General features: G+C 47.0%; 1 protein-coding gene across 3 annotated transcripts in view; it reads right to left on the minus strand.

Annotated features, from left to right (window-relative positions):
* Positions 1-27,049, minus strand: part of HisRS (histidine--tRNA ligase) — a 67,776-nt gene that overhangs the window by 35,746 nt on the left and 4,981 nt on the right. Inside the window, exon 2 of one of the 3 annotated variants that reach the window (XM_068377049.1) lies at positions 21,817-22,026. The exons of the other annotated variants lie outside the window; for them this stretch is intronic. Within the exon in view, the coding sequence (XP_068233150.1) occupies positions 21,817-22,026 (210 nt within the window). The remainder of the gene's footprint in view (positions 1-21,816; positions 22,027-27,049) is intronic. 3 annotated transcript variants of the gene reach the window in all.

The following is a 27,049-nucleotide window of genomic DNA, read 5'->3' on the forward strand; positions in this document are numbered from 1 at the left end:
GTTATCCACAATAACAATGAAATAATAAGTACCTGGTAAGGAAGTCGACTTGAACCGTTACTCTGCCTTTAATAAGATCGTCTTCCTTACTGAGCGCAGCGTTCCTCTTGGGAGGCTGAATCAACTCAAAGGTGCTAAAGTATACAGGGCTGCAACCCATACTAAAGGACCTCATCACAACCTTTAACCTTGGCGCTTCTCAAGAAAGAATTGACCACCCGCCAAATCAACAAGGATGTGGAAGGCTTCTTAGCCGACCGTACAACCCATAAAAAGTATTCAAGAGAAAGGTTAAAAAGTTATGGGATTATGGGAATGTAGTGGCTGAGCCCTCGCCTACTACTGCATTCGTTGCTACGAATAGACCCAGGGTGTAGCAGTACTCGTAAAGAGACTGGACATCTTTGAGATAGAATGATGCGAACACTGACTTGTTTCTCCAATAGGTTGCATCCATAACACTCTGCAGAGAACGGTTCTGTTTGAAGGCCACTGAAGTAGCCACAGCTCTCACTTCATGTGTCCTTACCTTCAGCAAAGCAAGGTCTTCTTCCTTCAGATGAGAATTTGCTTCTCTAATCAGAAGCCTGATGTAGTAAGAAACTGAGTTCTTAGACATTGGTAGAGAAGGCTTCTTGATAGCACACCATAAGGCTTCTGATTGTCCTCGTAATGGTTTTGACCTTTAGATAGTACTTAAGAGCTCTAACTGGGCAAAGTACTCTCTCGAGTTCGTTCCCCACCATGTTGGACAGGCTTGGGATCTCGAACGACTTAGGCCAAGGACGGGAAGGAAGCTCGTTTTTAGCCAAAAAACCGAGCTGTAAGGAACATGTAGCCGTTTCAGATGTGAAACCTATGTTCCTGCTGAAGACGTGGATCTCACTTACTCTTTTACCTGTTGCTAAGCACACGAGGAAAAGAGTTTTTTAATGTGAGGTCCTTAAAAGAGGCTGATTGGAGCGGTTCAAATCCTGATGACATTAGGAACCTTAGGACCACGTCTAGATTCCAGCCTGGAGTGGACAACCGACGTTCCTTTGAGGTCTCAAAAGACCTAAGGAGGTCCTGTAGATCTTTGTTGGAGGAAAGATCCAAGCCTCTGTGGCGGAAAACCGCTGCCAACAAACTTCTGTAACCCTTGATCGTAGGAGCTGATAGGGAGCTTACGTTCCTTAGATGTAACAGGAAGTCAGCAATCTGGGTTACATTGGTACTGGTTGAGGAAAACTGCATTGGCCTTGCACCAGCTTCGGAAGACTTCCCATAAAGACTGATAGACTCTGAGAGTGGATGTCGTCCTTGCTCTGGCAATCGCTCTGGCTGCCTCCTTCGAAAAGCCTCTAGCTCTTGAGAGTCTTTCGATAGTCTGAAGGCAGTCAGACGAAGAGCGTGGAGGTTGGGAGTACCTTCTTTACGTGAGGTTGACGCAGAAGGTCCACTCTAGGAGGAAGAGTCCTGGGAACGTCGACCAGCCATTGCAGTACCTCAGTGAAACATTCTCTCGCGGGCCAGAGGGGAGCAACCAACGTCAGCCGTGTCCCTTTGTGAGAGGCGAACTTCTGAAGTACCCTGTTGACAATCTTGAACGGCGGGAATGCATACAGGTTGAGATGGGACCAATCCAGCAGAAAGGCATCCACGCGAACTGCTGCTGGGTCTGGAATCGGAGAACAATACAAGAGGAGCCTCTTGGTCATCGAGGTAGCGAATAGATCTATGGTTGGCTGATCCCACAGGGCCCAAAGTCTGCTGCAAACATTCTTGTGAAGGGTCCACTCTGTGGGGAAGACCTGACCCTTCCGGCTGAGGCGATCTGCCATGACATTCATATCGCCCTGAATGAGCCTCGTTACCAGCGTGAGCTTTCGATCTTTTGACCAAATGAGGAGGTCCCTTGCGATCTCGAACAACTTCCTCGAATGAGTCCCTCCCTGCTTGGAGATGTAAGCCAAGGCTGTGGTGTAGTCGGAGTTCACCTCCACCACCTTGTTAAGCTGGAGGGACTTGAAGTTTATCAAGGCCAAATGAACTGCCAACAACTCCTTGCAATAGATGTGAAGTGTCCTTTGCTCCTGATTCCATGTTCCCGAGCATTCCTGTCCGTCCAGTGTCGCACCCCAGCCCGTGTCCGATGCGTCCGAGAAGAGACGGTGGTCGGAGGACTGAACAGCCAATGGTAGACCTTCCTTGAGAAGAATGCTGTTCTTCCACCACGTTAGAGTAGACCTCATCTCTTCGGAAACAGGAACTGAGCCCGTCTCTAGCGTCATGTCCTTTATCCAGTGAGCAGCTAGATGATACTGAAGGGGGCGGAGGTGGAGTCTCCCTAACTCGATGAACAGGGCCAGCGATGAAAGTGTCCCTGTTAGACTCATCCACTGCCTGACTAAGCATCGGTTCCTTCTCAGCATGCTCTGGATGCATTCTAGGGCTTGGAAGATCCTTGGGGCCGACGGACAAGTCCGAAAAGCTCGACTCTGAAGATCCATACCCAAGGAGACAATGGTCTGGGATGGAACGAGCTGAGACTCCTCAAAATTGACCAGGAGGCCCAGTTCCTTGGTCAGATCCATAGTCCATTTGAAAATCTCCAGACAGCGACGACTTGAGGGAGCTCTTAAAAGCCAGTCGTCTGACGGAGCCGGACACAAGATCATGATACTGCTGCACAGTCTGTAAACTGTCAATCATGGGCAAGCGAGGAAGTACAGTGACAACCCGAATCTGTCTAGACTGTCTGGGTCGTACAGACAACTCCTTAACGGGTTGCTGAGGTTGCCCACTGCGTCACAACAAGTCCCTTCTGTTGGTTGTTGAACGTCTTCCCCGTGACACATTGACTCCGTAAACAAAAAATCCTCTAACAAGGACTAAGCTTGGACTGCATGTCATGCAACACAGCTCAAGGTCTATGGGAGCAGGTGTGGTAACAGACGGGATTAGCGGCTGAAGTGGAACCATTACCTTCCCTGTAAGCATGTTATGCTTAAATAAAAGTCCATAAGAGGTTATGCAGCTAAAGGCTCCCTCCAAATGACAGAGTCCTCAAGGGAATATCAGAAGGAGGGAGAAAAGAACTTTCTCATCTACAGGGACCTTATCCTAGAAAAGCTAAGTTCTCTGAGTGAGGGTTCACTGGTGCAAAGCAGCAGACTAGAAGGCAACGTTATGAAACTGCTTGACAGTCTAGTGAGTTGGCAACAACCCAAGATGTGTTGAGAAGCATGCGGTAAGGTATGCAGAGCATGATGTATGCAGAGTATGCTGTATGCAGAGCATGCTGAATGCAGAGCATGCTGTATGCAGAGCATGTTGTATGCAGAGCATGCTGAATGCAGAGCATGCTGAATGCTGAGCATGTAGGAAGTAGAGCCTGCTGTAAGCAGAGCCTGCTGAAAGGAAAGCAGAGCGTGTGCATGGCGTTTAACATTTCTCAGAAATTCCATGACCAGTGCTAGAGTGCTTAATGCATGCTTGCATGGGGTTTAAACCATGGTATGCTGAACAGCAGAGTCAGAACGAGCTGGAACAACAACAGAGGTTTCCTCAACTTGAGGGAAAACCTGAGGTTCAGACTGCATAGGCTGAACAACAGACGGAGCAGAAGGCAGGTGCAAGGGTGAAGGAGGTTGACTCCTAGCAAGAGTTGCACCCAAGGATTGTACCAGCTAAGCGGAGGACGGAGGCGGAGTAGTCCGTTCCTGTTCCTGAGAGATGAGTGGAGCATGAGAAGGTTGAGGCTGCGCAGAACAAGGTAAAGTTCTAGCAAGCTGAGGCTCCTGAGGCGCAAGTGCATGGTGTAGATGAGCTTGCCTAGATGAGGGTTGAACTCGGTGCAGCGCTGGTTGAGCAGACAGACTCACGGAGGGGAGAGGTTGTTGTACCCCAACCGAGAGTTGCACCACTGGAGGAGCAGCAAGGGGAGGAGGAGGAAGAGTGTAACTCTCCTGATCCCAAAGCAAGGGTTGCCTTAAAGAAGGCTGAGGCTGAACAACACTGTGAACAGCAAACTCCGAAAGTGGTTCAACATCGTACGCCTGGCAGATGGAGCTGCGACTGGGTGCAGCGAGTGCAGGCGGGTGCAGCACAGGCTGAACGGGTGCAGGAGGTTGGTGCACCACCGGTGCAGGCGGGTGCAGCATAGGCTGAACGGGTGCAGGAGGTTGGTGCACCACCGGTGCAGGAGGTTGGTGCACCACCGGTGCAGGCGGGTGCAGCACAGGCTGAACGGGTGCAGGAGGTTGGTGCACCACCGGTGCAGGCGGGTGCAGCACAGGCTGAACGGGTGCAGGAGGTTGGTGCACCACAGGTGCAGGAGGTGCAACACTCTCAGCACGACACTCACGCATCAAGTCCGAAAGCTGTGCTTGCATGGACTGTAGTAGAGTCCACAACATCATACGCCTGGCAGATGGTACTGTGATCAGGCGGAGCGAGTGTAGGAGGAGGGAGTGTAGGCGGAGGCGGTGGAGCAACACTCTCAGCCCGACACTCACTCATCAAGTCCGAAAGCTGTGCTTGCATGGACTGTAGTAGAGTTCACAACATCGTACGCCTGGCAGATGGTGCTGCGACCAGGCGGAGCAGGTGCAGGCTGGGCGAGCACAGGCGGAGCAGGTGCAGGCTGGGCGAGCACAGGTGCAGCGAGAACAGGTGGAGGGAGTGCAGGCGGTGCAACACTCTCAGCCCGACACTCACGCATCAAGACCGAAAGTTGTGACTGTATGGACTGCAGTAGAGTTAACTTGGGGTCGGCAGACACTAAGTTCTGCTGAGGTAAAGCCTTAACAGCAGAGATCTGTTGTGGCAGAACCTTACTCCTCTTAGTCGGAGTGTAATCAACTGATGACTTAGGAGAGTCAGAGCTAACCCAACGACTGCATTCGGGTTGTGAACTTTAACTTCGTACGTCTGGCATAGGTCTGGACTTAACGTTTAAGAAGTCTTGAGACCTGAGACCAGCGTTACTCTGCCTTTATTTTCTCCCCTAATCTCTTCTGCAGACGAGCAAAATAAGGGCTCAATCGTCTGCGGGTGGGAGTGACGGTCTCGGTAAGACACGCCCACAACCACCGAGAATACTTCTGTGCGCCGATCAAGGCCTGCTGAACCCTTATGCCCTTCGACATTGCTTCTCCCCTGGGCTTGGGAGCTTGCAAGAGGTCCCGGACTGGGAGGACGACTGGCGCGCACAAAAGTACCCTCACGCACTAATCACTTATCACTTTGATTTCTGTTTGCACTTATTTCACTGAACTCGAAACTTAAGTGGTTTGTACCTGAAAAACGCAATTCTATCCTTTCTCAAAGTTAGTAATTGCGAAAACAGAATTACAATGTAACAGAAAAATCTAATGAAAGATAAATCAGTGGTTGGAAAGAGACTAAACACTAGATCACTCTAGAAACGTTTAGTTTCTTCCCCTAAAGAGACTAGGGAGAAGAGCAAAAATCGATAATGACGTTACTCGTACGCCTGGCAGGCTTGAATGAAACGTTTATCCTCTTTCTCCCTCCGTCTCTATCTCTCTCTCTCTCTCTCTCTCTCTCTCTTGACTTAGAACCTGAGAGAAGAGCCCAAACATATATATCGTTAAAACATATTATTGTTAAAGGAACAAAACTGAAAAGTTCCTTTATTAGGATCAAAACCATTAAGTTAAGAAAGAATGAACAAAACGCTAGACACGGTTACTCTTACTGCAACGTGAAACCGTGAACATTCTTTCTCTATCGTAACGATAGAGTGCAAGTTGAACGTTCTGAACGTCAACAACTGCAGAGACAAAACAAAACGTTAGTTCAGCTTTGAAAACAGTACGAGACTGTCAAAGAAAATCTTTCAAACTCTGTGGCGGAAATAGCATAATATGTTAACAGGTAAAACCGAAATGACGGGCTCAAAGTTTATTAACTTCGGTAAAAGACCGCCTACTATTAGGAAGGTCGAATATAAACAAATAAAAAAATTAATTTTAATGAGTTTATAATAAAAGGAAGTTAATCGAAGAGGCCTATAAGAGGCGGAGAGATATAAAATAAATCTATAACTTTGTTAAGCAAAATTAAGAAAGAGAGTCTATACTCTCTTAGACACCAACACTTCCGTCTAAGGGAAGGGTCGGCCATTGAAAGGTGAACGAGAGTTCATACTCTCTCGTCACCAAAATTAATCAAATTAATTCCAAAAGCTAACTAAGCTAATATAGAAGTTTTCCAGTAAAGCGACAGCCGAAATCAAAGAGAAATACTTCACCAAAGTCGTGAAAATACTCCAAGAACATAAGCGTATCCCAGAACGTCTTGCCGGAAGCACGACAGAGGAATAATTGAGGAGGTGTCAACAAGAAGTACTTGAGTACCTGGCCACAGGTGGCGCTGGTAAATACACCCCCTTCTAGTATTGTGATAGCTGGCGTATCCCTCCATAGAATTCTGTCGGGCAACGGAGTTGACAGCTACATGATTATCGGGTAAGTTTAATATTGAAAATTCCCAATCAGTGTTCTTCAAACACATAATCAAAATATCAGCTATTCTCATGTCAGGAATGGGAGGCAGAAATCCATCTTTGCCCAATCTTATCTGTAGGACCTGATGAAATATCTGGACACCTTTAACCCAGGTCCTCCGGTCATGGCTAGTCAAGTGATGATGCACCAGATACTTCTTCCTCTTAAACCTTTGTTTCTATCTACAGCTCCATCAAAGAACTCAAGAGCAAAAGGACTCTCACTGTTGTAAGCAATGGATTAAAGGACCTCAATCTTTCAGAATATTCAATTAATTGCTTTATGTTAATTGTTATTGTTAGAGCTTTAAGAACATATGTGTGGTCCACCCTTATGTATCGGTCAGAGAGCTAGTCAATAATGAGAGAGTTGAGAAACAAGATGAATGCATCAGAGATGTGGTTTTAGGGGACGATGTTCAGAATATCTAGGGAGGGACCAAACGAGGAGGCAATAGCAAGACTTGGAGTGCAGAAAGCAATGGTAAAAGAAATAAGGAGACAACCGAGTTTTGTTGGACATCTCATAAGGAGAGAAAATAGAGCAATTTATGTCTAACTGGGAGGATAGAGGGGAGGAGATCGAGAAGAAGGCAGATGACAAGGTACATGGACAGTATTGTGTTGGGCTTATTGGGTAATTATACACCAAATCAAGTAATACAAATGACTAGAGACATGGAGAGGTGGAGGCGACCGACTGACAACGTCCCCGACATGGCACTTCAGTATGTCAATAGGCCCTACTATACTATTATAACATCCCACTGGCCCTCGACTATCAAAAGCCTTGACAGATGTCTCTCGCTAAACTGACCCTTTCGTTCTCAATTTTAATCACTTTTGTCAGCCCAGCCTCAATGGCCTTTCAGGAAACTTATGATTAATTGAGTATACTGAATGAGTACAGTAATGTTCTCTTATACAGTACAGTAATAAAAAAAATAAATGTTTGATCCTTGGATTGAGCATGAAATGAAAACTATTATTGTAACTTAGATGGCAAGATCAGGCCAGACAGAGCAGGGGTGTTCATTACAACCTTTTTCTGGATGAAACTAACAGCATTTCCTGTTGTACACCAACTACGTAAGCTTTGTACAGCACAGTGCACCACTTGCAAACAGCACTTTATATTACTTCTTTTGTCTCAAACACTGTCTTTTTTTTAGTTTTCATTGTAAGTTATTGTATTAACTTGGCAAAAAAAAATTACAGAACCTAAAGCATTTAGTACACAGAAACATTATGCAATGTTCACATAACCCAGAGAATTAAGCTTCCTTGATCATCCGTGCCTCTTTCTAATCCTCTCAAGTATAATATGACAAATTCGTAGATAATATGTTATATTTATAATAAAATAAATTTTTGAATATACTTACCCGGTGATTATAATAGCTGCAACTCTGTTGCTCGACAGAAAACTCTAAGGTAAAATTCGCCAGCGATCGCTACACAGGTTGCGGGTGTGCCCAACAGCGCCATCTGTCGTCCAGATACCCAGTACTCAATGTAAACAAAGAACTCAATTTTCTCCTCGTCCCACTGCGTCTCTATTGGGGAGGAAGGGAGGGTCCTTTAATTTATAATCACCGGGTAAGTACAGTATATTCAAAAATTTATTTTATTATAAAAATAACATTTTTCAATATTTAACTTAGCCGGTGATTATAATAGCTGATTCACACCCAGGGGGGTGGGTAGAGACCAGCAAAATGTTTACATTATTATGAGCTAAGAATTTTTATTTCATTTTAGAAGTTATCAAAATAACAAAAACAAAATAAATAGGTACCTGGTAAGGAAGTCGACTTGAACAATTACTCTGCCTTTTTAAGTACGTCTTCCTTACGGAGCCTCGCGATCCTCTTAGGATGCTGATCGACCCCTAGGATCTGAAGTATCAAGGGTTGCAACCCATACAACAGGACCTCATCAAAACCCCTAATCTAGGCGCTTCTCAAGAAATGACTTTGACCACCCGCCAAATCAACCAGGATGCGAAAGGCTTCTTAGCCTTCCGGACAACCCAAAAACAACAATAAAAACATTTCAAGAGAAAGATTAAAAAGGTTATGGAATTAGGGAATTGCAGTGGTTGAGCCCTCACCCACTACTGCACTCGCTGCTACAAATGGTCCCAGTGTGTAGCAGTTCTTGTAAAGAGACTGGACATCTTTCAAGTAAAATGACGCGAACACTGACTTGCTTCTCCAATAGGTTGCGTCCATTATACTTTGCAGAGATATATTTTGCTCAAAGGCCACGGAAGTTGTTACAGCTCTAACTTCGTGCGTCTTCACCTTAAGCAAAGTTCGGTCTTCCTCACTCAGATGTGAATGAGCTTCTCGTATTAACAATCTGATAAAGTCTGACCAAGCATTCTTTGACAAAGGCAAGGATGGTTTCTTAACTGAACACCATAAAGCTTCAGATTGGCCTTGTAAAGGTTTAGTACGCTTTAAATAGAACTTAAGAGCTCTTAACAGGGCATAAGACTCTTTCTAGTTCATTGCCTACGATCTCCGATAAGCTGGGGATATCGAAAGATTTAGGCCAAGGCCGAGAAGGCAGCTCATTTTTGGCTAGAAAACCAAGTTGTAGCGAACAAGTGGCTTTTTCTGACGAAAATCCTATGTTCTTGCTGAAGGCATGAATCTCACTGACTCTTTTAGCCGAGGATAAGCATACCAGGAAAAGAGTCTTAAGAGTGAGATCTTTCAGGGAGGCTGATTGTAACGGCTCCAACCTGTCTGATATGAAGAATCTTAGTACCACGTCTAAATTCCATCCAGGGGTAGCCAAACGACGCTCCTTGGTGGTCTCAAAAGACTTAAGGAGGTCTTGCAGATCTTTATGTTTGGAAAGATCTAAGCCTCTATGCCGGAAGACCGATGCCAACATGCTTCTGTAGCCCTTGATAGTGGGAGCTGAAAGGGATCGTCCTTTTCTCAGGTATAAGAGAAAAACAGCTATTTGAGCTACAGAGGTACTGGTCGAGGATACAGAAACTGACTTGCACCAGTCTCGGAAGACTTCCCACTTCGATTGGTAGACTCTAATGGAAGAAGCTCTCCTTGCTCTAGCAATCGCACTGGCTGCTTCCTTCGAAAAGCCTCTAGCTCTCGAGAGTCTTTCGATAGTCTGAAGGCAGTCAGACGAAGAGCGTGGAGGCTTTGGAGTACCTTCTTTACGTGTGGCTGACGTAGAAGGTCTACCCTTAGAGGAAGACTACTGGGAACGTCTTCTAACCATCGAAGTATCTCGGTGAACCATTCTCTCGCGGGCCAGAGGGAAGCAACTAACGTCAACCTTGTCCCTTCGTGAGAGGCGAACTTCTGCAGTACCTTGTTGACAATCTTGAACGGTGGGAATGCGTAGAGCTCCAGATGTGACCAATCTAGGAGGAAAGCATCTATATGTATTGCTGCTGGGTCCGGGACTGGAGAGCAATAGATTGGAAGCCTCTTGGTCAGCGAGGTTGCAAAGAGATCTATGGATGGTTTTACCCCAAGTGGCCCAAAGTCTCTTGCCCACATCCTTGTGGAGGGTCCATTCGGTTGGAATTACTTGCCCTTTCCGACTGAGACAATCTGCTATGACGTTCAAGTCGCCTTGGATGAACCTCATGAACCTCGTTACTAGGGAGATGTCTTGACCTTTTGACCAGATGAGCAGGTCCCTTGTGATCTCGTACAACGTCAGTGAGTGGGTACCTCCTTGTTTGGAGATGTACGCCAAGGCCGTGGTGATGTCCGAGTTAACTTCCACCACTTTGCCTCGAAGGAGAGACTTGAAGCTTTTCAAGGCCAGATGTACTGCCAACAGCTCCTTGCAGTTGATATGCATGCTCCTCTGACTCGAGTTCCACAGTCCTGAGCATTCCCGACCGTCTAGTGTCGCGCCCCAGCCCACGTCCGATGCGTCTGAGAAGAGAACGTGGTTGGGAGTCTGAACAGCCAGGGGAAGACCCTCTCTTAGGTTGATATTGTACTTCCACCAAGTCAGACAAGACTTTATCTTTTCGGAAACCGGGATCGAGACCGCTTCTAGCGTCTTGTCCTTTTTCCAGTGAAAAGCTAGATGGTATTGAAGAGGACGGAGGTGTAGTCTTCCTAGTGACACAAATTGTTCCACGGATGACAGCGTCCCTACCAGACTCATCCACAGCCTGACTGAGCAGCGTTCCTTCTTCAGCATCTTCTGGATGGATAGCAGGGCTTGATCTATTCTGGGGGCTGATCGTCTTGTTGTTCAGCAACGTCCTCATCAGAGGGTTCCTCATCCGAAAACTGATGAGGAAACGGCAACGGAGTGGGCAACGTCTGGCTCGCCGAGTCCGGTCGCACTGGTGGATGCGTGACGGAGCCGGACGCAATATCATGGAACTGCTGCACAGTCTGTGAACTGTCAACAACCATGGGTGCGCGAGGAAGCACAGCGTCAACCCGAGACTGTCTAGACCGTCTGGGTTGTGCAGTCAACACCCTACCGGGTTGCTGAGGTTGACGCACTGCGTCAAAACAAGTCACCTCTGCTGGTTGTTGAACGTCCTGAACGTCAACAACCACCTCCGAGCGTCGCTTAACGTCAACGTGCGGCTGGCAACCCACACTGGGTCGCATCGGTGGAGGAACCACCTCAACTGGCAGACGCGAGTAGGTTACCTCAGCGTCAACAGGGCGCACAACCGACCGGTTGGAAGGTTGTTGGCCAGAAGGTTCGGTAGCAACCTTCTCCGCATTAAAGTCCTCTATCAAGGACGCAAGCTTGGACTGCATGTCTTGCAGCAAAGCCCATTTAGGGTCTACGGGAGCAGGTGTGGCAACAGACGGGGTTAGCGACTGAGGCGGTACCGTTTACCATCCCTGAAAGCCTTGTTATGCGTGACATAATTGTACAGCAAAACTTCAAAGGCTCGAAAACAGCTGTGAAGTTGACCTGTAAACAACTTGGAGCGTCTCCTGGCCAGGCGCCAGGGAGAGTCTACGAGAATTGAGAAGTCTATCTGGGCAGAGGCATGAACTCCCAAGCCGAGAACTTCTCTCGTGTCATATCAGACTCTCGCTCTATAAACCAGTTTAAAAGAAGGGAAAGCAAAGGCTGTATCCCCCAAACTCCTCCTGGTGAAAAACCAGTCGCCTAGCCAACGTAAAGCTCTCTAGGAGAGCGAGAGAGCACTAGCTTAAAAACAACGGCTTCGAAGTAGCTAGGCCTAGTGTAAGCTCTGACGTTTAGGCGAACGAGGAGCAGCAGTTACAAAAAGATCCGGACAAAGATCCTTAAAAAAATCATCATGATTTAATTAAAGTCCATAGGAGGCTAAGCAGCTTTAGGCTCCTCTCCATCTGACAGAGTCCTCAAGGGAATATCAGTAGGAGGGGGAACAGCAACTTCCTCATCTACAGGAACCTTGTCCGATAAAAGCTGAGTCTCAAGCAAGGGAGAGACCTACCGTGGTGGCAATGCTTTACAAGCAGAGTCCACACTCACTGGTGCATTAGTAGCGGACCAGAACGCAACGTCATGTAACTGCTTGACAGTCTGTGAACTGTCAACAACTGAACTGTCAACCACAACAGGTGCGTGAGGACGCACAGCGTCCACTCGAGACTGCTTTGACTGCCTAGACTGAGCAGTCAAAACAACTCTAGAATGCGGAGGTTGACGCACAGCGTCAAAACAAGTCAACTCCGATTGTTAGTGAACGTCTTGAACGTCAACAGGAGCCTCAGCAAGTGGCCTAACGTCCAAATGCGGCTGAAAAACCACACGAGACCGCATCGAGTGTGGTTCTAAACAACCTGACTGACGTGACTAAGCTACGCCAACGTCAACAGTAAGCACAAAGGAACGTTAGGTTGGCTGAAAGCCAGGATATCGATGAGATAAACGGCTAGACTCAACGGACTAATCGGCAGAATAGTCTTCCATAAGGGAGGCAAGCATATACTGCATGTCTTGCCATACAACCCATTAAGGATCAACGGAAATGGTTGTGGTAAGAGACGAGGGTAACGTCTGTGACCGCAACACTTTGCCTACAAAAAAAGACTCTCGGAGTCTGTGTTACGCTTTTGTTAGGCGGCGAGCAGTTATCCGATGACTGCATAGGGTCAGAGCTGTCATAATGGTTGTAACCAGGACGCTGGACCTGTCCTGAAAGGACTGACTTTCGCTTAAGGGCTTCGAAACCTTGTGACAGGTTTCTTATGCGAAAAGCTTTCGGATGACGAGGAGAAACAACGTCTCTCTCGTCTTATGGTAGGGGAGATCTTGGTAAGATACACCCGATACCATAGAGGGAAAACGTCTGTTCGTTGGTCAAGGCCTCTCGAACCCATAAGTCGTTTGACATTACTTCTCCCCTGGGCTTGGGAGCATGTAAGAGGTCCCGGACTAGGTGAACGACAGGCACGAACAGACGAACCCTCGGACGCAACACTGTAACACTTTGCGCATATCACTTTATCACTTCGATTTTCTGTTTTGCACTTATTTCACTGAAATTTTTACTGATTTCTACCTGAAACATGCAATTCTACCCTTCATTAAAAGGTAGTAATTGCGAAATCAGTCGTATAATGCAAGCTCATTAATACCAGCAAAAAACAGAAAACATATTTAAAGATAAAGAAAAAATCAGTGGCTGGGAAAGAGACTAAACACTAGTTCATATAACTACGTTTTCAATCTCTCACCGCACATAGCCTGGGGACGAGAATAAAAAACTAAAACGTTTTATCCTTCCTCCCCGTACAGCGACTAGGGACGAGAGTAACACGAGAACAACGTTACCCGCTTGAACGGAACGTTTTCTCTCCTCTCTCTCCCTCCGTCTCTATCTCTCTCTCTCTTTCTCTCTTGATTTCGCACCTAAGAGAAGAGCCCAATTATATTTCGTCAAAAAAAAACATGTTATTTGACTAAAGGAAAAAACTGAAAGGTTTTTCAAATAAAAAGTTCCTTTAAAATAGAATTTAAAACATTTAAGCTAAGAAAGAATGAACAAAACGTCAGAATCGATTTACTCTTACTGCAACGTGAAACCGTGATACACTCTCTCTCTATCGTAACGATAGAGCGCATGTTGAACGTCCTGAACGTCAACAACTGCGTAGCATAAATAAACTAAACGTTAGTTCATCTTTGAAAACAGTACGAAGACTATCAAAGAAATTCTTTCATAAAATATTACATTTAAAAAGTTTTAAATCCTTAGCTCTTTAAAAGCTAATTACGATATAAAGGGCTCAACGTTGATTAACTTCGGTTTCCAAGTTAGGACCGCCTACTCTCAGGAAAGGTCTATATAAACAAAACATTAAAATTATTTTTATATGTTTATAATAAATGGAAAGTTAATCGAAGAGGCCTAATAAAGGCGGAGAGATATAAATATATAGAGGAAAATCTACAACGTGATATAATTACTAAAAGCCTAAACACACTTCCGCTAAGGGAAGGGTCGGCCATTTAAAAGTGAAAGAAAGTCCATACTCTCTTTATCACCATAATTAAATCTATCCAAAACGAGTTCAAGATTTAAGATGAAGATAAAACACCTGCATAGCGAAAGCTCAAAACTAGAATAGTGTACTTCACCAATTAGTTGTGAAAACAAATCCAGTTTAGCAACAGCGAATAAGCACGTCTTGTCGGGAGCACGACAGAGAGAAAATTGAGTTCTTTGTTTACATTGAGTACTGGGTATCTGGACGACAGATGGCGCTGTTGGGCACACCCGCAACCTGTATAGCGATCGCTGGCGAATTTTACCTTAGAGTTTTCTGTCGAGCAACAGAGTTGCAGCTATTATAATCACCGGCTAAGTTAAATATTGAAAATTGTATTTTTCCTAACTATACAAACCTTAGCTATTTAATAGGGGTATTACTTTCGGCGTAGCTGAAATGATGAGCCATTAATTTTTAACGAGGGTTAACTACCCATACCGCTAGTTAGTGGGGGTAGGGGAGGGTAGCTTGCTACCCCCCCCCCCCCCTCAAACACCTGTGATTGAGCTCACTTTGCTTGGAGGTAGGACTTCAAGGGGGATACAGCTGGCAGGTAAGTTTGCTTAAATAGCTAAGGTTTGTATTATGAAAAATACAAATTATCTACGAATTTGTCATTTGTTCCGTAACTGTAATACAAACCTGAGGTATGTAAAAGTTATTCCGAGTTCTTTAGAAGGAAAAACTGTGTAACTAGGAGTTAGTCTTAATTCTAGGTACACAAGGGAGCATGGTTTACCTACAGTGGTTTGAGGTCAGCTATGCAGAGAACCAAGGATGCTGCTTTCCCCAAAAGAGGGGAGAATGAAGAAAAGAATAAGGGACAGTCAAACCTTTTCATTTACGCAGACTAAAACCGGGTAACAATGCCCTCAATCTTCTGCTACTTGTCCAATAAGGAGCTTGAGGTTTTACACTAACTGTTGTGCAGCCACCAAAGGACCGATAGAGAATGTATTGAGTCTCCTGTGGGTCACGTCTTGCAGGTAGCGGGATGTGAATGTGGTCTGACGATTCCACACCCCAGCTTGAAGAACCTGCGTCACTGAGAAGTTTCTCTTGAATGCCATGGACGTAGCTACGTCCCTGACATCATGAACTCTGGGGCGACCTAAAGGAGGAGGGTCTGGATTCAGTGCATGGTCTATGACCTTGCGAATCCACACTGAGACAGTATTCTTGGTGACCCTCCTCTTGGTCCTTCCTATGCTGACGAATAGTGCAGGCACACGAGGACGGTCTGCGACTGTTCTCAAGATACAGCCTCAAACTCCTAACTGGGCATGGTAAGAGATGGTCTGGGTCATGTTACAGTACGGAGACTAGAAATCCGGAAGAAGTAGAATCGTGGATCCGTTACTCCTGGGTTCTGAGGCTTAGCAATAAACTCAGGATAGAAGCTGAACGTTACCTCTACCCATCCCCTTGAATGGGCGATGTCGTATGAGAGACCATGAAGTTCACTGACTCGCTTGGCCGAAGCCAAAGCTAGCAGGAACACCGTCTTCCAAGTCAGGTGGCAATCGGTTGCCTAGCATAATGGTTCATAGGGGGGTCTCTTAAGAGACCTGAAAACTCGAACCACGTTCCATGGGGAAGGTCTTACTTCTGATTGGGGGTAGGTAAGTTCTTAACTCCGCATGAGTAGGGAAAGTTCTAGCGATGAAGAAATGACCATTCCTTTCAGTCTGAAGGCGAGGCTTGAGGCTGAGCGATAGCCTTTTACTGCCGAGACTGACAGGCGCAGTTCTTCACGCAAATACACGAGGAACTCCGCTATTGCTGGAAAATTGGCATCGAGTGGAGATACCCCTTCCACGACACCGACCACAGAAGACTTCCCACTTTGCCTGGTAGACTGCTGCTGATGACTTACGCAGGAATCCAGACATCCTAGTTGCAACTTGTTGCGAAAATCCTCTCTGAGAGAGGAGACACTGGATAGTCTCCAGGCGTGAACGCTACGGCTTTGTGGAATATGTTGGCGTGTGGTTGTTTGAGTAGATTGTGTCGTGGAGGGAGTTCTCTTCGGGGCTCCGTTAGGAGGTGCAGAAGGTCCGGGAACCATTCTGCGTGATGCCATAGCGGAGCTATGAGGGTCATTGAAAGATTGACCGATGTTCTGGTCTTGTTGAGTACCCTCCTCATCAGAAAAAACGGGGGAAAGGCGTAAACGTCGATGTTGTCCCACCGTTGTTGGAAAGCATCTTGCCAAAAAGCCTTGAGGTCTGGGACTGGGGAACAATACAGGAGCCTGAAGTTCAGGGCCGTTGCGAAGAGGTCCATAGTCGGCAAACCCCACAAAGTCAGTACTTTGTTGGCTACTAGATGATCCAAAGACCACTCGGTACTCACTATCCGAGATGCTCTGCTCAGGTTGTCGGCGAGCATATTTCTTTTGCCCGGAATGAAGCATGCCGATAGTGGTATCGAGTGGATTTTGGCCCATCTCAGTATCTCTACTGATAGATGGGATACATGATGCGAAAAAGTACCTCCTTGCTTGTTGATGTAAGCCACTACTGTGGTGTTGTCGCTCATAACCACCACTGAGTGGCCCGCCAGGAACTGTTGAAGGGCCAGAAAGACAGCCTTCATCTCCAGGAGATTTATGTGGAGGTACTTTTCTGACTCTGACCAGAGGCCTGAAGTCATGTGGTGCAGTACGTGGGCACCCCCCACCCTTTTTTTGAAGCGTCAAATCCGGGAGAGGACGAGAAGATCCACTCCCTTTTGCAGGTTCTCGTCTGTCACCCACCACTGGAGGTCTCAGTTCCGTTGATCCCATGGGGATCCGGATGTCTGGGGAATCACAAGTTTAATTCCACCGGGACTTGAGTTGCCACTGGAGGGATCTCATCCTGAGGCGACCATTGGGAACTAGACGGGCCAGCGATGAAAGGTGACCGAAGAGACGTAACCATGCTTGGACTGGAAGTTCTTCTCGTCTTTGAAAGGGTCTTGCGACCTTTCTCACCCTTGTTATCCTGTCATCTGATGGGAAGGCTTTGTGGAGATTGGTGTCTATGATTATGCCTAAGTATAACAGTCTCTGTGTAGGAGGCAGAAAAGACTTCTCGAAATTTACCATGATCCCCAGATCATGGCAAAGTCTCAGAAGTTTGTCTCGGTGTTGAAGAAGGGTTGAAACCGAGTCTGCTAGGATTAGCAAGTTGTCCAGATAATGGAGGAGACGGATGCCAATCCTGTGTGCCCAAGATGACACAAGGGCAAACGCTCTGGTGAAAACTTGGGGTGCTGTGGAAATACCGAAGCACAGCACCTTGAACTGGTAGGTCTTGCTGTCTAGGCTGAATCTCAAGTACTTCCTGGAAGACGGATGGACTGGGATCTGGAAGTACGCGTCCTTTAGGTCCAGTGTACACATGAAGTCCTGAGGTCTTACTGCTAGTCTGACCGTATCTGCCGTCTCCATGCTGAACGGAGTTTGTTTGACAAACTTGTTCAGGGCTGAGAGGTCGTTGACTGGTCTCCAGCCTCCAGACGCCTTTCTTACAAGAAAGTGTCGACTGAAGAAGCCTGGGGACCCGTCGAGGCCCTCTTGGAGAGCCCCCTTCTTCAACAGGGTCTGGACTTCTGCCCGAAGGGCCTGCCCCCTTGCCGATCCCATGGCAAGGGAGTCTAATGACACTGGATTCCTGGTCAGGGGAGGTAGAGATGTTATGAACGTGACGCAATATCCTAGACGGATCGCAGAGATTGTCCAGGAATCGGCCCCGAGTTGCTTCCACCTGTCTGAGCAACTTTGTAGGCATTCCCCCACTGGTGGAAACACAGGGGGAGTGCCTATCCTAGCTTTTGCGGCCTCGGCTGCTCGTTCTAGGATTCTTTCCTCCCCTGGAGGACTCTTTGGGCTTATTAGACACCTCTGTCTTCGCTGCTGGTTTGGTCGTTACGGTCTTGGTTGGATGGGACTGCTGAGGTGCTCAAGGTTTATAGGGCTTAGTTGTTAAAGGCCCATGGAGGACAGTGTCTCGATGAGACTTCCTCCACCTCTCAGCAGCAAGTTCCACATCCTTAGCTCAAACAGATGGGCCCCCTCTAGGGAGGAATGCCTGAGCCTATTTATCTCGACGCTTGGGACCTGTTGGTGGAACCTCTCGGACACTGTATCTCAACGTTTCAAGATAAGAAACTTGATCGTGCGAGTGCCTGAGAGTAAAAAGGTCTCCATTCCCTTCCTGGTACGCTCCTTGGAAAAATCCTCGAATCGTACTAGGATACCTAAGGTCCTTAACCAGATGTCCAGCCACGAAGTAGCTTGCATCGCATACTTAGTGACCTTTTCCTGGTTAAGGACTTTCGCCGCCGAGAGCGAGACCTGCCGACTGGAGAATCTCTCAAAAGGGACTTCCCTGGTTAGCTCTTCCAGAGAATGGTGAAGCGGAAGAGCTGAACTGGATTCCTCCAGGATCTCAAAGTACCTCCTTTGCTGTACGCGAGGAGGCGGGAGGAGCTTGTTCGTAGAGCTGGCACAGTTGGAGGAGACAAACTTGGAGAGCTGTTGGGTGATCTTGTCCTTGGTACTCTTCAACCCTTGAGACCAGGGCAGGGCTGCACTGGTCTTTGAGGGTTTCTGAGTGCCAAAGATCAGGTTTGTCCTCTCGAGGGGGTATCTCTGGGTCGGAAAACCCATTGAGAACCCTCACTTGAGTCAGAACCTGCCAGAATGCATGTTCTGATTCTTGTGTTGGTCTCCTCCTGATGTTGGACTCGCAGCAAAGTCTCATTCTATCCCCAAGAGCTCTTCTTGGGGTGAGTCGCAGACATTCCTTGAGTGGCTGGTTGTCTCCGTTCTAGCCCAGGTGGAGGACTTTAGGCAGAGTCTTGGAGTCTTTGGACTCCTTCCGAGGAAGGCGGTAAGATTCCAACATCGAAGGCTTGAGTGTCATGTCCCTCCTGGTCTCAGATTGAGGGGAACTCCGCATGAAGGGAGGTTTCCTCCAATGGTGCAATGGAAGTCTCTCTCTCCTCACGCTATTCCCTTGGTGACGGATAGTCTTCATAGGACAGGGAGAGTATCCCTGGGGAGAAACTGGAGGGACTAGCCTTGATGGTCTGCACGGAGTTAGCTTCAACCCAGGGGAAGCGACCGCATCGGAAACTCCTCTTTTCCTCTTCAAAGGGGTAGAGGAAGCCATGGTTCTGTGTCTTGAGTCCAGAGCTACAGGTTGCTTTGATGAGCGGTCGAACAAGACGGGCTTGAATGCTTGTTACAGCTCTGACTAAGGCACTGAACCAAGGCTGCTGACTGACTGATGCACTGTCAGACAGATACCCTGAAGGGAAAGGGACCGAAGGTTCCCTACGAGGAATCACCGTAATAGGTGGGTCCCCCTTAGAAGGCAGTTTAGAGATCCTGAACCCCTCTGCTTGAGCATGTTTCCCTTCTCCTGCAGGGAGCACTGGAATGCGTTTGCGGGGAGGGGAATGAGGCGATGGTGACCTTGCCGGGTGAAGATACTGCGCCTGTGCCCGGTGGTGCGCGCGCACGCGGGAGAATGTTGGCACGAGCACGGGGGAGTATTGGCGCGTGTGTGCAGGTGAAAGTTGGCGCGCGGGAGTGTGGTAGCACGTGCACGTCTCTGTGCGTGCGTGTGGGAGAGATTTGGCACGCAGGAGAGCGTGAATGCCTATGATTGCCCCAGCGCACAAGTGAATGCTGCAATGTGCTTGCTGTCTCACCTACAGTGTGTTTGTGCGCCGGAGAATAATGGCGTGCAGGCATTCGTTGATGCGCAGGTGAGTGCTGGCGTGTGGGAGATAATTGGTGCATGGGCTGGGGCGCAGGAGTGTGTTAGCGCGCAGGTGGGCGCTGGCACGTAGGAGATTGTGGGTGCGCAGGAAAGTGCAAGCGCGTGGGCGACCCTGGGCGTGTGAGCACAGGTGAACATAGGTGCGGGGTGCACAAGAGAACGTTGGCGTACAGGCGCATGAATTTGCTGCCTTCTATGAGGGAGAGCAGGTGAAGGGGCACGCCGAAGCGCTGGAGAGTGACGAAGTCCTATCGGTTGGCGAGCTGCGCACTTTGGTAGAGCTACAATATGCTCTACCAGTAACAGGATCGGTGATGGCAGGTAGGCAGGTCTGGAGGGTGGATGGTCAACGTGCCCTTTGTAAGGGCGACCATCCGCAGAAGGGGATTGCAAACGATCAACAGAGAGGTCCAGGACCGAAGTCACAAGACTAGTTGCAGGAGCAGTGACGATTGATGAATGTAGGTCAGAATACAGCAGCAGCTCCTCTGCAGGGGACGGCTGCAACGACGATGAATCAAAGAGGCGCCTCTTCACCGCTGGTGAAGGGAGACTTCTAAGGCGAAGTGGAGGGCGTGCCTTCTGACGGATGCGCCCTCTGAGGACCGTTGGATCAGCAAGCTGACCGTACGCCGCAGCAGTCCTCCGAAGAGAAGTCTCTATAAGTGAACTCCCCCCAGGGTGAGAAACACTTGCAGGAGAGACAGACATTGAACTTAGTTTCCCCCTCGAAGGATGTTCAGGAACGGGGGAAACTAAGTCGGCAGCAACCGCTGGAGAGTCTGGAGGGGCAGAGAACTTGGATGATAACGCATGAGACACAATAACGTCGACAAGGTTCAGAGGATCTACCTCTGACGGCGACGATGATTGGTTAACAGAAGCACCCATGCGGATGAACTGTAGCAAAGCTTCCTTGGAAGACGGACCCGTAAGCCCAAATCTGTCACAGAGGGGTTAGTGACAAGGCCTCACCAAGGGGGAGAGGTGGGGCTGCTTCGCTAGGGGAAGCAACATCATCTCTCGAGAACCGGGGTTGGCCAACATTAACTTGGTCTATGCTACTACTTGCTGGTCTCTCGTAAGAGACCGAACGAGTAGGAGCTTCGGAGGGGGTCGGGAGACGGAAGAAGAGGCCTTGGGATTTTTTTCCGTCAAAGGAACCTTCGAAGGAGAAATATCCCGCTAGGACTTCTTCTTCAGCAGTCACACAAACCTCTCCCACTGGGAGGAAAACCACTCCCTACACTCATAACACTTATTTACACACTAACACCGTTGACCTCTGCATAAAGGACAAAGGGCGTGAAGATCAGTTTCCACCGCCGACATAAATGTCCCACAAGGGCAGCCAGAGTCCAGGGCAGATGTGCATGGTCGCAAAAGTCAACTTCACACACACACACTAAGAGAAAAAGAAAAAGCAAAAGTCAATAATGACTGCCAATATTTGGCTAGGATGAAGAGCGGCAACGTCCGTTCACCATCCGGGCCGAAAGCAAAGTGAGCTCAATCACAGGTGTGTGAGGGGGAGCGGTAGCAAGCTACTCTCCCCTACCCCTGCTAACTAACGGGATGGGTAGTTAACCCTCGTTAAAAATTAATGGCTCGTCATTTCAGGTACGCCAAAAGTAATACCCCTATTAAATAGCGTGGTTTGTATTCCAGTTACGGAACAAGTAACTTTTATCAAACCTCTTGGCTATACAGTATATATTAAACAAAAAATTCTGAAGTAAAAATTTGAACAATCTAAAACTATGCCTGTCACTCTGTATACTACCTGACTCTTCTATATTCTAATACAGTATCCATTAAATCACATACAAGCGGTAGTTTTACAAATTAACAAATGGAAAGAGTGCATATCCATGATACTCAAAATCTCCAGATAATTATTAACCAAACAATTTACTAAAACCGTACCCATTACGATTATTTTTGACAATAAATTGCAACATGGTAACTGACCTCTGTACCCAAGAAACCCAGTTTAAATTCACACCTTATATTCGGTTGATAATGAGAGGAATGCATTGCATTCACTTGAAGAGAAAGATGCCATATGCTTTGCCCACCGTCTCAAGTTAGGGAGTGAACTAGGAGGACTGGAAGGAACATGTCCTGAAGCTAAAACAGTTGTATCTAGCTTTGATGGCTGGTATCCTCCAACATAGCTGAATTTTGAAAGGTGGGCATCAAGGGCTGGCAGCTCCTGCATAAGTGGAACTATTAAGGTTATATATATTCCTAAAACGGTATTCAACCTAAAAATCCCAAATGGACGGTAAAATTATTATTGAATTCAACATGCTACAGTACAGTGTCTAGTATATGTACAATGGAAAAACTCTCATTATTTATTATACATTTTCAAGAAAGTACCTCATCTCCAATTGTGAACTTCATGATTCTAAAAATAACAGAAAACGAATAAAATTTATAGTACTCAGGTCTCCAATTATACTTAAACATACTGTACTGTAGCTTACTAACAATCCAAATTCCACTATTGAAAAAAAAAATCCTCATTATACATGAAACTTGGAAAGACTATCTTTCATTAAATTTAACAAAATGACAATTTCATACATTATTCTCCTTTTCTATGGTAAGTTGCTGACAGTGGGTGAATTATGCTTATGGAACACATTACGTAATTTACACATTGATGAAACATCGAGTCATATTTCCTCACATCTCCATAAAATCAGGTCATTCTAACATTTATAAGTTAATTGCTCTAAATATATTTGCAGAGGAACTTATTCACGTACACCTACAGTTTTCAGATTTTTAAAAATTGTTGAAGTACAAATCTACCTCTTTAAACTGTGTATTTCACATTACTGTACCTTGGCCAAGCATAATACTTTGACTTTTCCCCTAACTTCTACCACACACTGCACTAGGCTACTCTACTTCTTGGCAAAAAATGGGTTTAGGAATATAAGGCAACTGCATGTAGAGACAAAAGTTTATACCAATAAGTAGGCATTTTTCTAGGTTTACTAATTTGGCCAATCAATATTGGATTTCAGCATAGGTGACATGGTAAAGCTATGCACTCTTTTATCACGGGGTTAAAAAAAAATGTTATTTTTATTAATAAAATAAATTTTTGAATATACTTACCCGATAATCATGTAGCTGTCAACTCCGTTGCCCGACAGAATTCTATGGAGGGATACGCCAGCTATCACAATACTAGAAGGGGGTGTACTTACCAGCGCCACCTGTGGCCAGGTACTCAATCATTTGTTGTTGACACCTCCTCAATTATTCCTCGGTCCACTGGTTCTCTCTGGGGAGGAAAGGGAGGGTCGATTAAATCATGATTATCGGGTAAGTATATTCAAAAATTTATTTTATTAATAAAAATAACATTTTTCAATATTAAACTTACCCGATAATCATGTAGCTGATTCACACCCAGGGAGGTGGGTGAAAACCAGTGTACAAGATTAAAGGATAGCTAAGTATCCCATATTTCATATAACAGTTATCTCAAATAACAATGAAATAATAAGTACCTGGTAAGGAAGTCGAATAGAACCGTTACTCTGCCTCTTTATTTAAAGTTCGTCTTCCTTACTGAGCGCAGCGTTCCTCTTGGAGGCTGAATCAACCCAAAGGTGCCAAAGTACACGGGGTTGCAACCCCTACTAAAGGACCTCTACCAAACCTTTAACCCAGGCGCTTCTCAAGAATGAATAGACCACCCGCCAAATCCAAGGATGCGGAAGGCTTCTTAGCCTACCGTAACAACCATAAAAAACAACAATAAAAGTATTCAAGAGAAAGGTTAAAAAAGGTTATGGGATTAAGGGAATGTAGTGGCTGAGCCCTCACCTACTACTGCACTCGCTGCTACGAATGGTCCCAGGGTGTAGCAGTTCTCGTAAAGAGACTGGACATCTTTCAGATAAAATGATGCAAACACTGACTTGCTCCTCCAATAGGTTGCATCCATTATGCTCTGCAGAGAACGGTTTTTATTAAAGGCCAACGAAGTAGCTACAGCTCTTACTTCGTGGGTCCTTACCTTCAGCAATGCAAGGTCTTCCTCCTTTAGGTGAGAATGTGCTTCTCTGATCAGAAGCCTTATATAGTACGAAAGCTCATTCTTGGACATGGGTCTCGAGGGTTTCTTGATGGCACACCATAAAGCTTCTGACTGTCCTCGAATAGGTTTAGACCTCTTCAGATAATATTTGAGAGCTCTGACAGGGCAAAGAACTCTCTCTAGTTCGTTACCTACCATGTTGGAGAGGCTAGGTATTTCGAACGATCTAGGCCAAGGACGTGAAGGAAGTTCGTTCTTTGCTAGGAATCCAAGCTGAAAAGAACATGTTGCAGATTCGGTTGTAAAACCAATGTTCTTGCTGAAGGCATGAACCTCACTGACTCTCTTAGCTGTTGCAAGGCAAACGAGAAAAGCAGTCTTGAGGGTAAGATCCTTGAAGGAAGCTGACTGGAGAGGTTCGAACCTAGATGTCATAAGGAACCTTAAGACTACGTCTAGATTCCAGCCTGGAGTGGAAAGACGACGTTCTTTAGACGTCTCAAAAGACTTGAGAATGTCTTGAAGGTCCTTGTTGGAAGACAGGTCCAAACCTCTGTGACGGAGAACTGAGGCCAACATGCTCCTATATCCTTTAATCGTAGGTGTAGAAAGGGATCTCTCATTCCTAAGATGTAGAAGGAAGTCAGCTATTTGGATCACAGAGGTATTGGTAGAGGATATTGAATTGGCTCTACACCAGCTTCGGAAGACCTCCCATTTAGACTGGTAGACTCTACGAGTGGAAACTCTTCTAGCTCTGGCAATCGCACTGGCTGCCTCCTTCGAAAAGCCTCTAGCTCTAGCGAATCTTTCGACAGTCTGAAGGCAGTCAGCCGAAGAGCGTGGAGGTTTGGGTGCAACCTGTCTACGTGTGGTTGACGTAGAAGGTCCACTCTTAGAGGTAGAGTCCTGGGGAAGTCGACTAGCCATTGCAGTACCTCTGTGTACCATTCTCTTGCAGGCCAAAGGGGAGCAACCAGCGTCAGCCGTGTCCCTTCGTGCGAGACGAATTTCTGCAGAACTTTGTTTATTATCTTGAACGGAGGGAATGCGTACAGGTCGAGATGGGACCAGTTCAGAAGAAAAGCATCCACATGAACCGCTGCAGGGTCTGGAACAGGGGAACAATAAAGCGGAAGTCTCTTGGTTATGGAGGTGGCAAACAGATCTATGGTAGGTTGACCCCACAAGGTCCAAAGTCTGTTGCACACACTCTTGTGGAGGGTCCATTCCGTGGGAATGACCTGATTCCTTCTGCTGAGGCGATCCGCTGAAACATTTATATCGCCCTGGATGAACCTCGTGACCAGAGTGAGGTTTAGACCTCTTGACCAAATGAGGAGGTCCCTTGCGATCTCGTAAAGGCTCCTCGAATGGGTCCCTCCTTGCTTGGAGATGTAAGCCAAGGCTGTGGTGTTGTCTGAATTCACCTCCACCACTTTGCCTAGCAGGAGGGACTTGAAGTTCAACAGGGCTAAATGAACTGCTAACAGTTCCTTGCAGTTGATGTGGAGTAATCCTTGTTCCTTGTTCCATACTCCTGAGCATTCCCGTCCGTCCAAGGTCGCACCCCAGCCCGAGTCCGATGCATCTGAGAAGAGATGAAGATTGGGGGTCTGGATGGCCAATGATAGACCCTCCTTGAGAAGGAGATTGTGCTTCCACCACAGGAGAGTGGTCTTCATCTCTTGGTTGATAGGGATAGAGACTGCTTCTAGAGTCGACCCCTTGTCCCAATGAGCAGCAAGATGGAATTGAAGAGGGCGGAGGTGGAATCTTCCTAGCTCGACAAACAGGGCCAGTGATGAGAGGGTCCCTGTGAGACTCATCCACTGTCTCACTGAGCAATTGCTCCTCTTCAGCATGCTCATGATGCACTCTAGGGCTTGGTTTATCCTGGGGGCCGATGGAAAAGCCCGAAAATCCTGACTCTGAATCTCCATTCCCAGGTACACAATGGATTGGGAGGGAATGAGTTGAGATTTCTCTATATTGACTAATAGACCTAGGTCTCTGATTAAGTCTAAAGTCCAATTGAGGTTCTCCAGACAACGACGACTCGTGGAGGCTCTCAACAGCCAGTCGTCTAAGTAGAGGGAGGCTCTGATGTTCGATAAGTGTAGGAATTTCGCTACATTCCTCATCAGATGAGTAAAGACCATAGGAGCTGTGCTTAGGCCAAAACACAGGGCTTGGAACTGATAGACAACCTTTCCGAAAACGAATCTCAGGAAAGGTTGGGAGTCTGGATGAATGGGAACGTGAAAGTATGCATCTTTCAAGTCCAACGAGACCATCCAGTCCTCCTGTCTGACCGCTGCTAAGACCGACTTGGTCGTCTCCATCGTGAACGTCTGCTTGGTGACATACTCGTTGAGAGAGCTGACGTCCAGCACCGGTCTCCAACCTCCTGTCTTCTTGGCCACAAGAAAGAGACGGTTGTAGAAGCCCGGGGATTGATGGTCCCGGACTATAACCACTGCCTTCTTCTGCACAAGTAGCGACACCTCCTGTTGCAATGCTAGCCTCTTGTCCTCTTCTTTGTAGTTGGGAGAGAGGTTGATGGGCGATGTGGTCAGAGGTGGTTTGAGGCAGAATGGAATCCTGTAACCGTACCTCAGCCAACTGACAGACTGTGCGTCTGCACCTCTCTTCTCCCAGGCTCGCCAGAAGATCTTGAGTCTGGCTCCTACTGTTGTCTGGAGAAACTGAGAGTCAGTTCTTTCCCTTAGATGTCCTGGATCCTTTCCTAGACTTGCTCCTGTGAGAGTCTGGGCGGGAGCTTCCTCGGCTGGGGGCTCTACCACGAAAGGGCGGTATGAACCTCGTAGCCGGGGTATCAGCCACTGGGGAGCGATAAGTCTTGGGGACTGAGGTGGCAACCTTAGACTTACGAGCCGATGAGGCTACAAGATCGTGCGTGTCCTTTTGTATCAGGGCAGCAGACAAGTCCTTAACTAGCTCCTCGGGAAAGAGGAACTTTGAGAGAGGAGCAAAAAGGAGTTGTGACCGTTGGCAAGGTGTAATGCTGGCGGAAAGGAAGGTACACAGTTGTTCCCTTTTCTTCAACACCCCTGATACAAATAACGACGCTAGCTCACCCGATCCATCTCTGATGGCCTTATCCATGCAGGACATTATTAGCATGGCAGAATCTTTGTCCGCAGGAGAG

This window comes from Palaemon carinicauda, chromosome 7, assembly GCF_036898095.1.
Source record: "Palaemon carinicauda isolate YSFRI2023 chromosome 7, ASM3689809v2, whole genome shotgun sequence".
Lineage (NCBI taxonomy): Eukaryota > Metazoa > Arthropoda > Malacostraca > Decapoda > Palaemonidae > Palaemon > Palaemon carinicauda.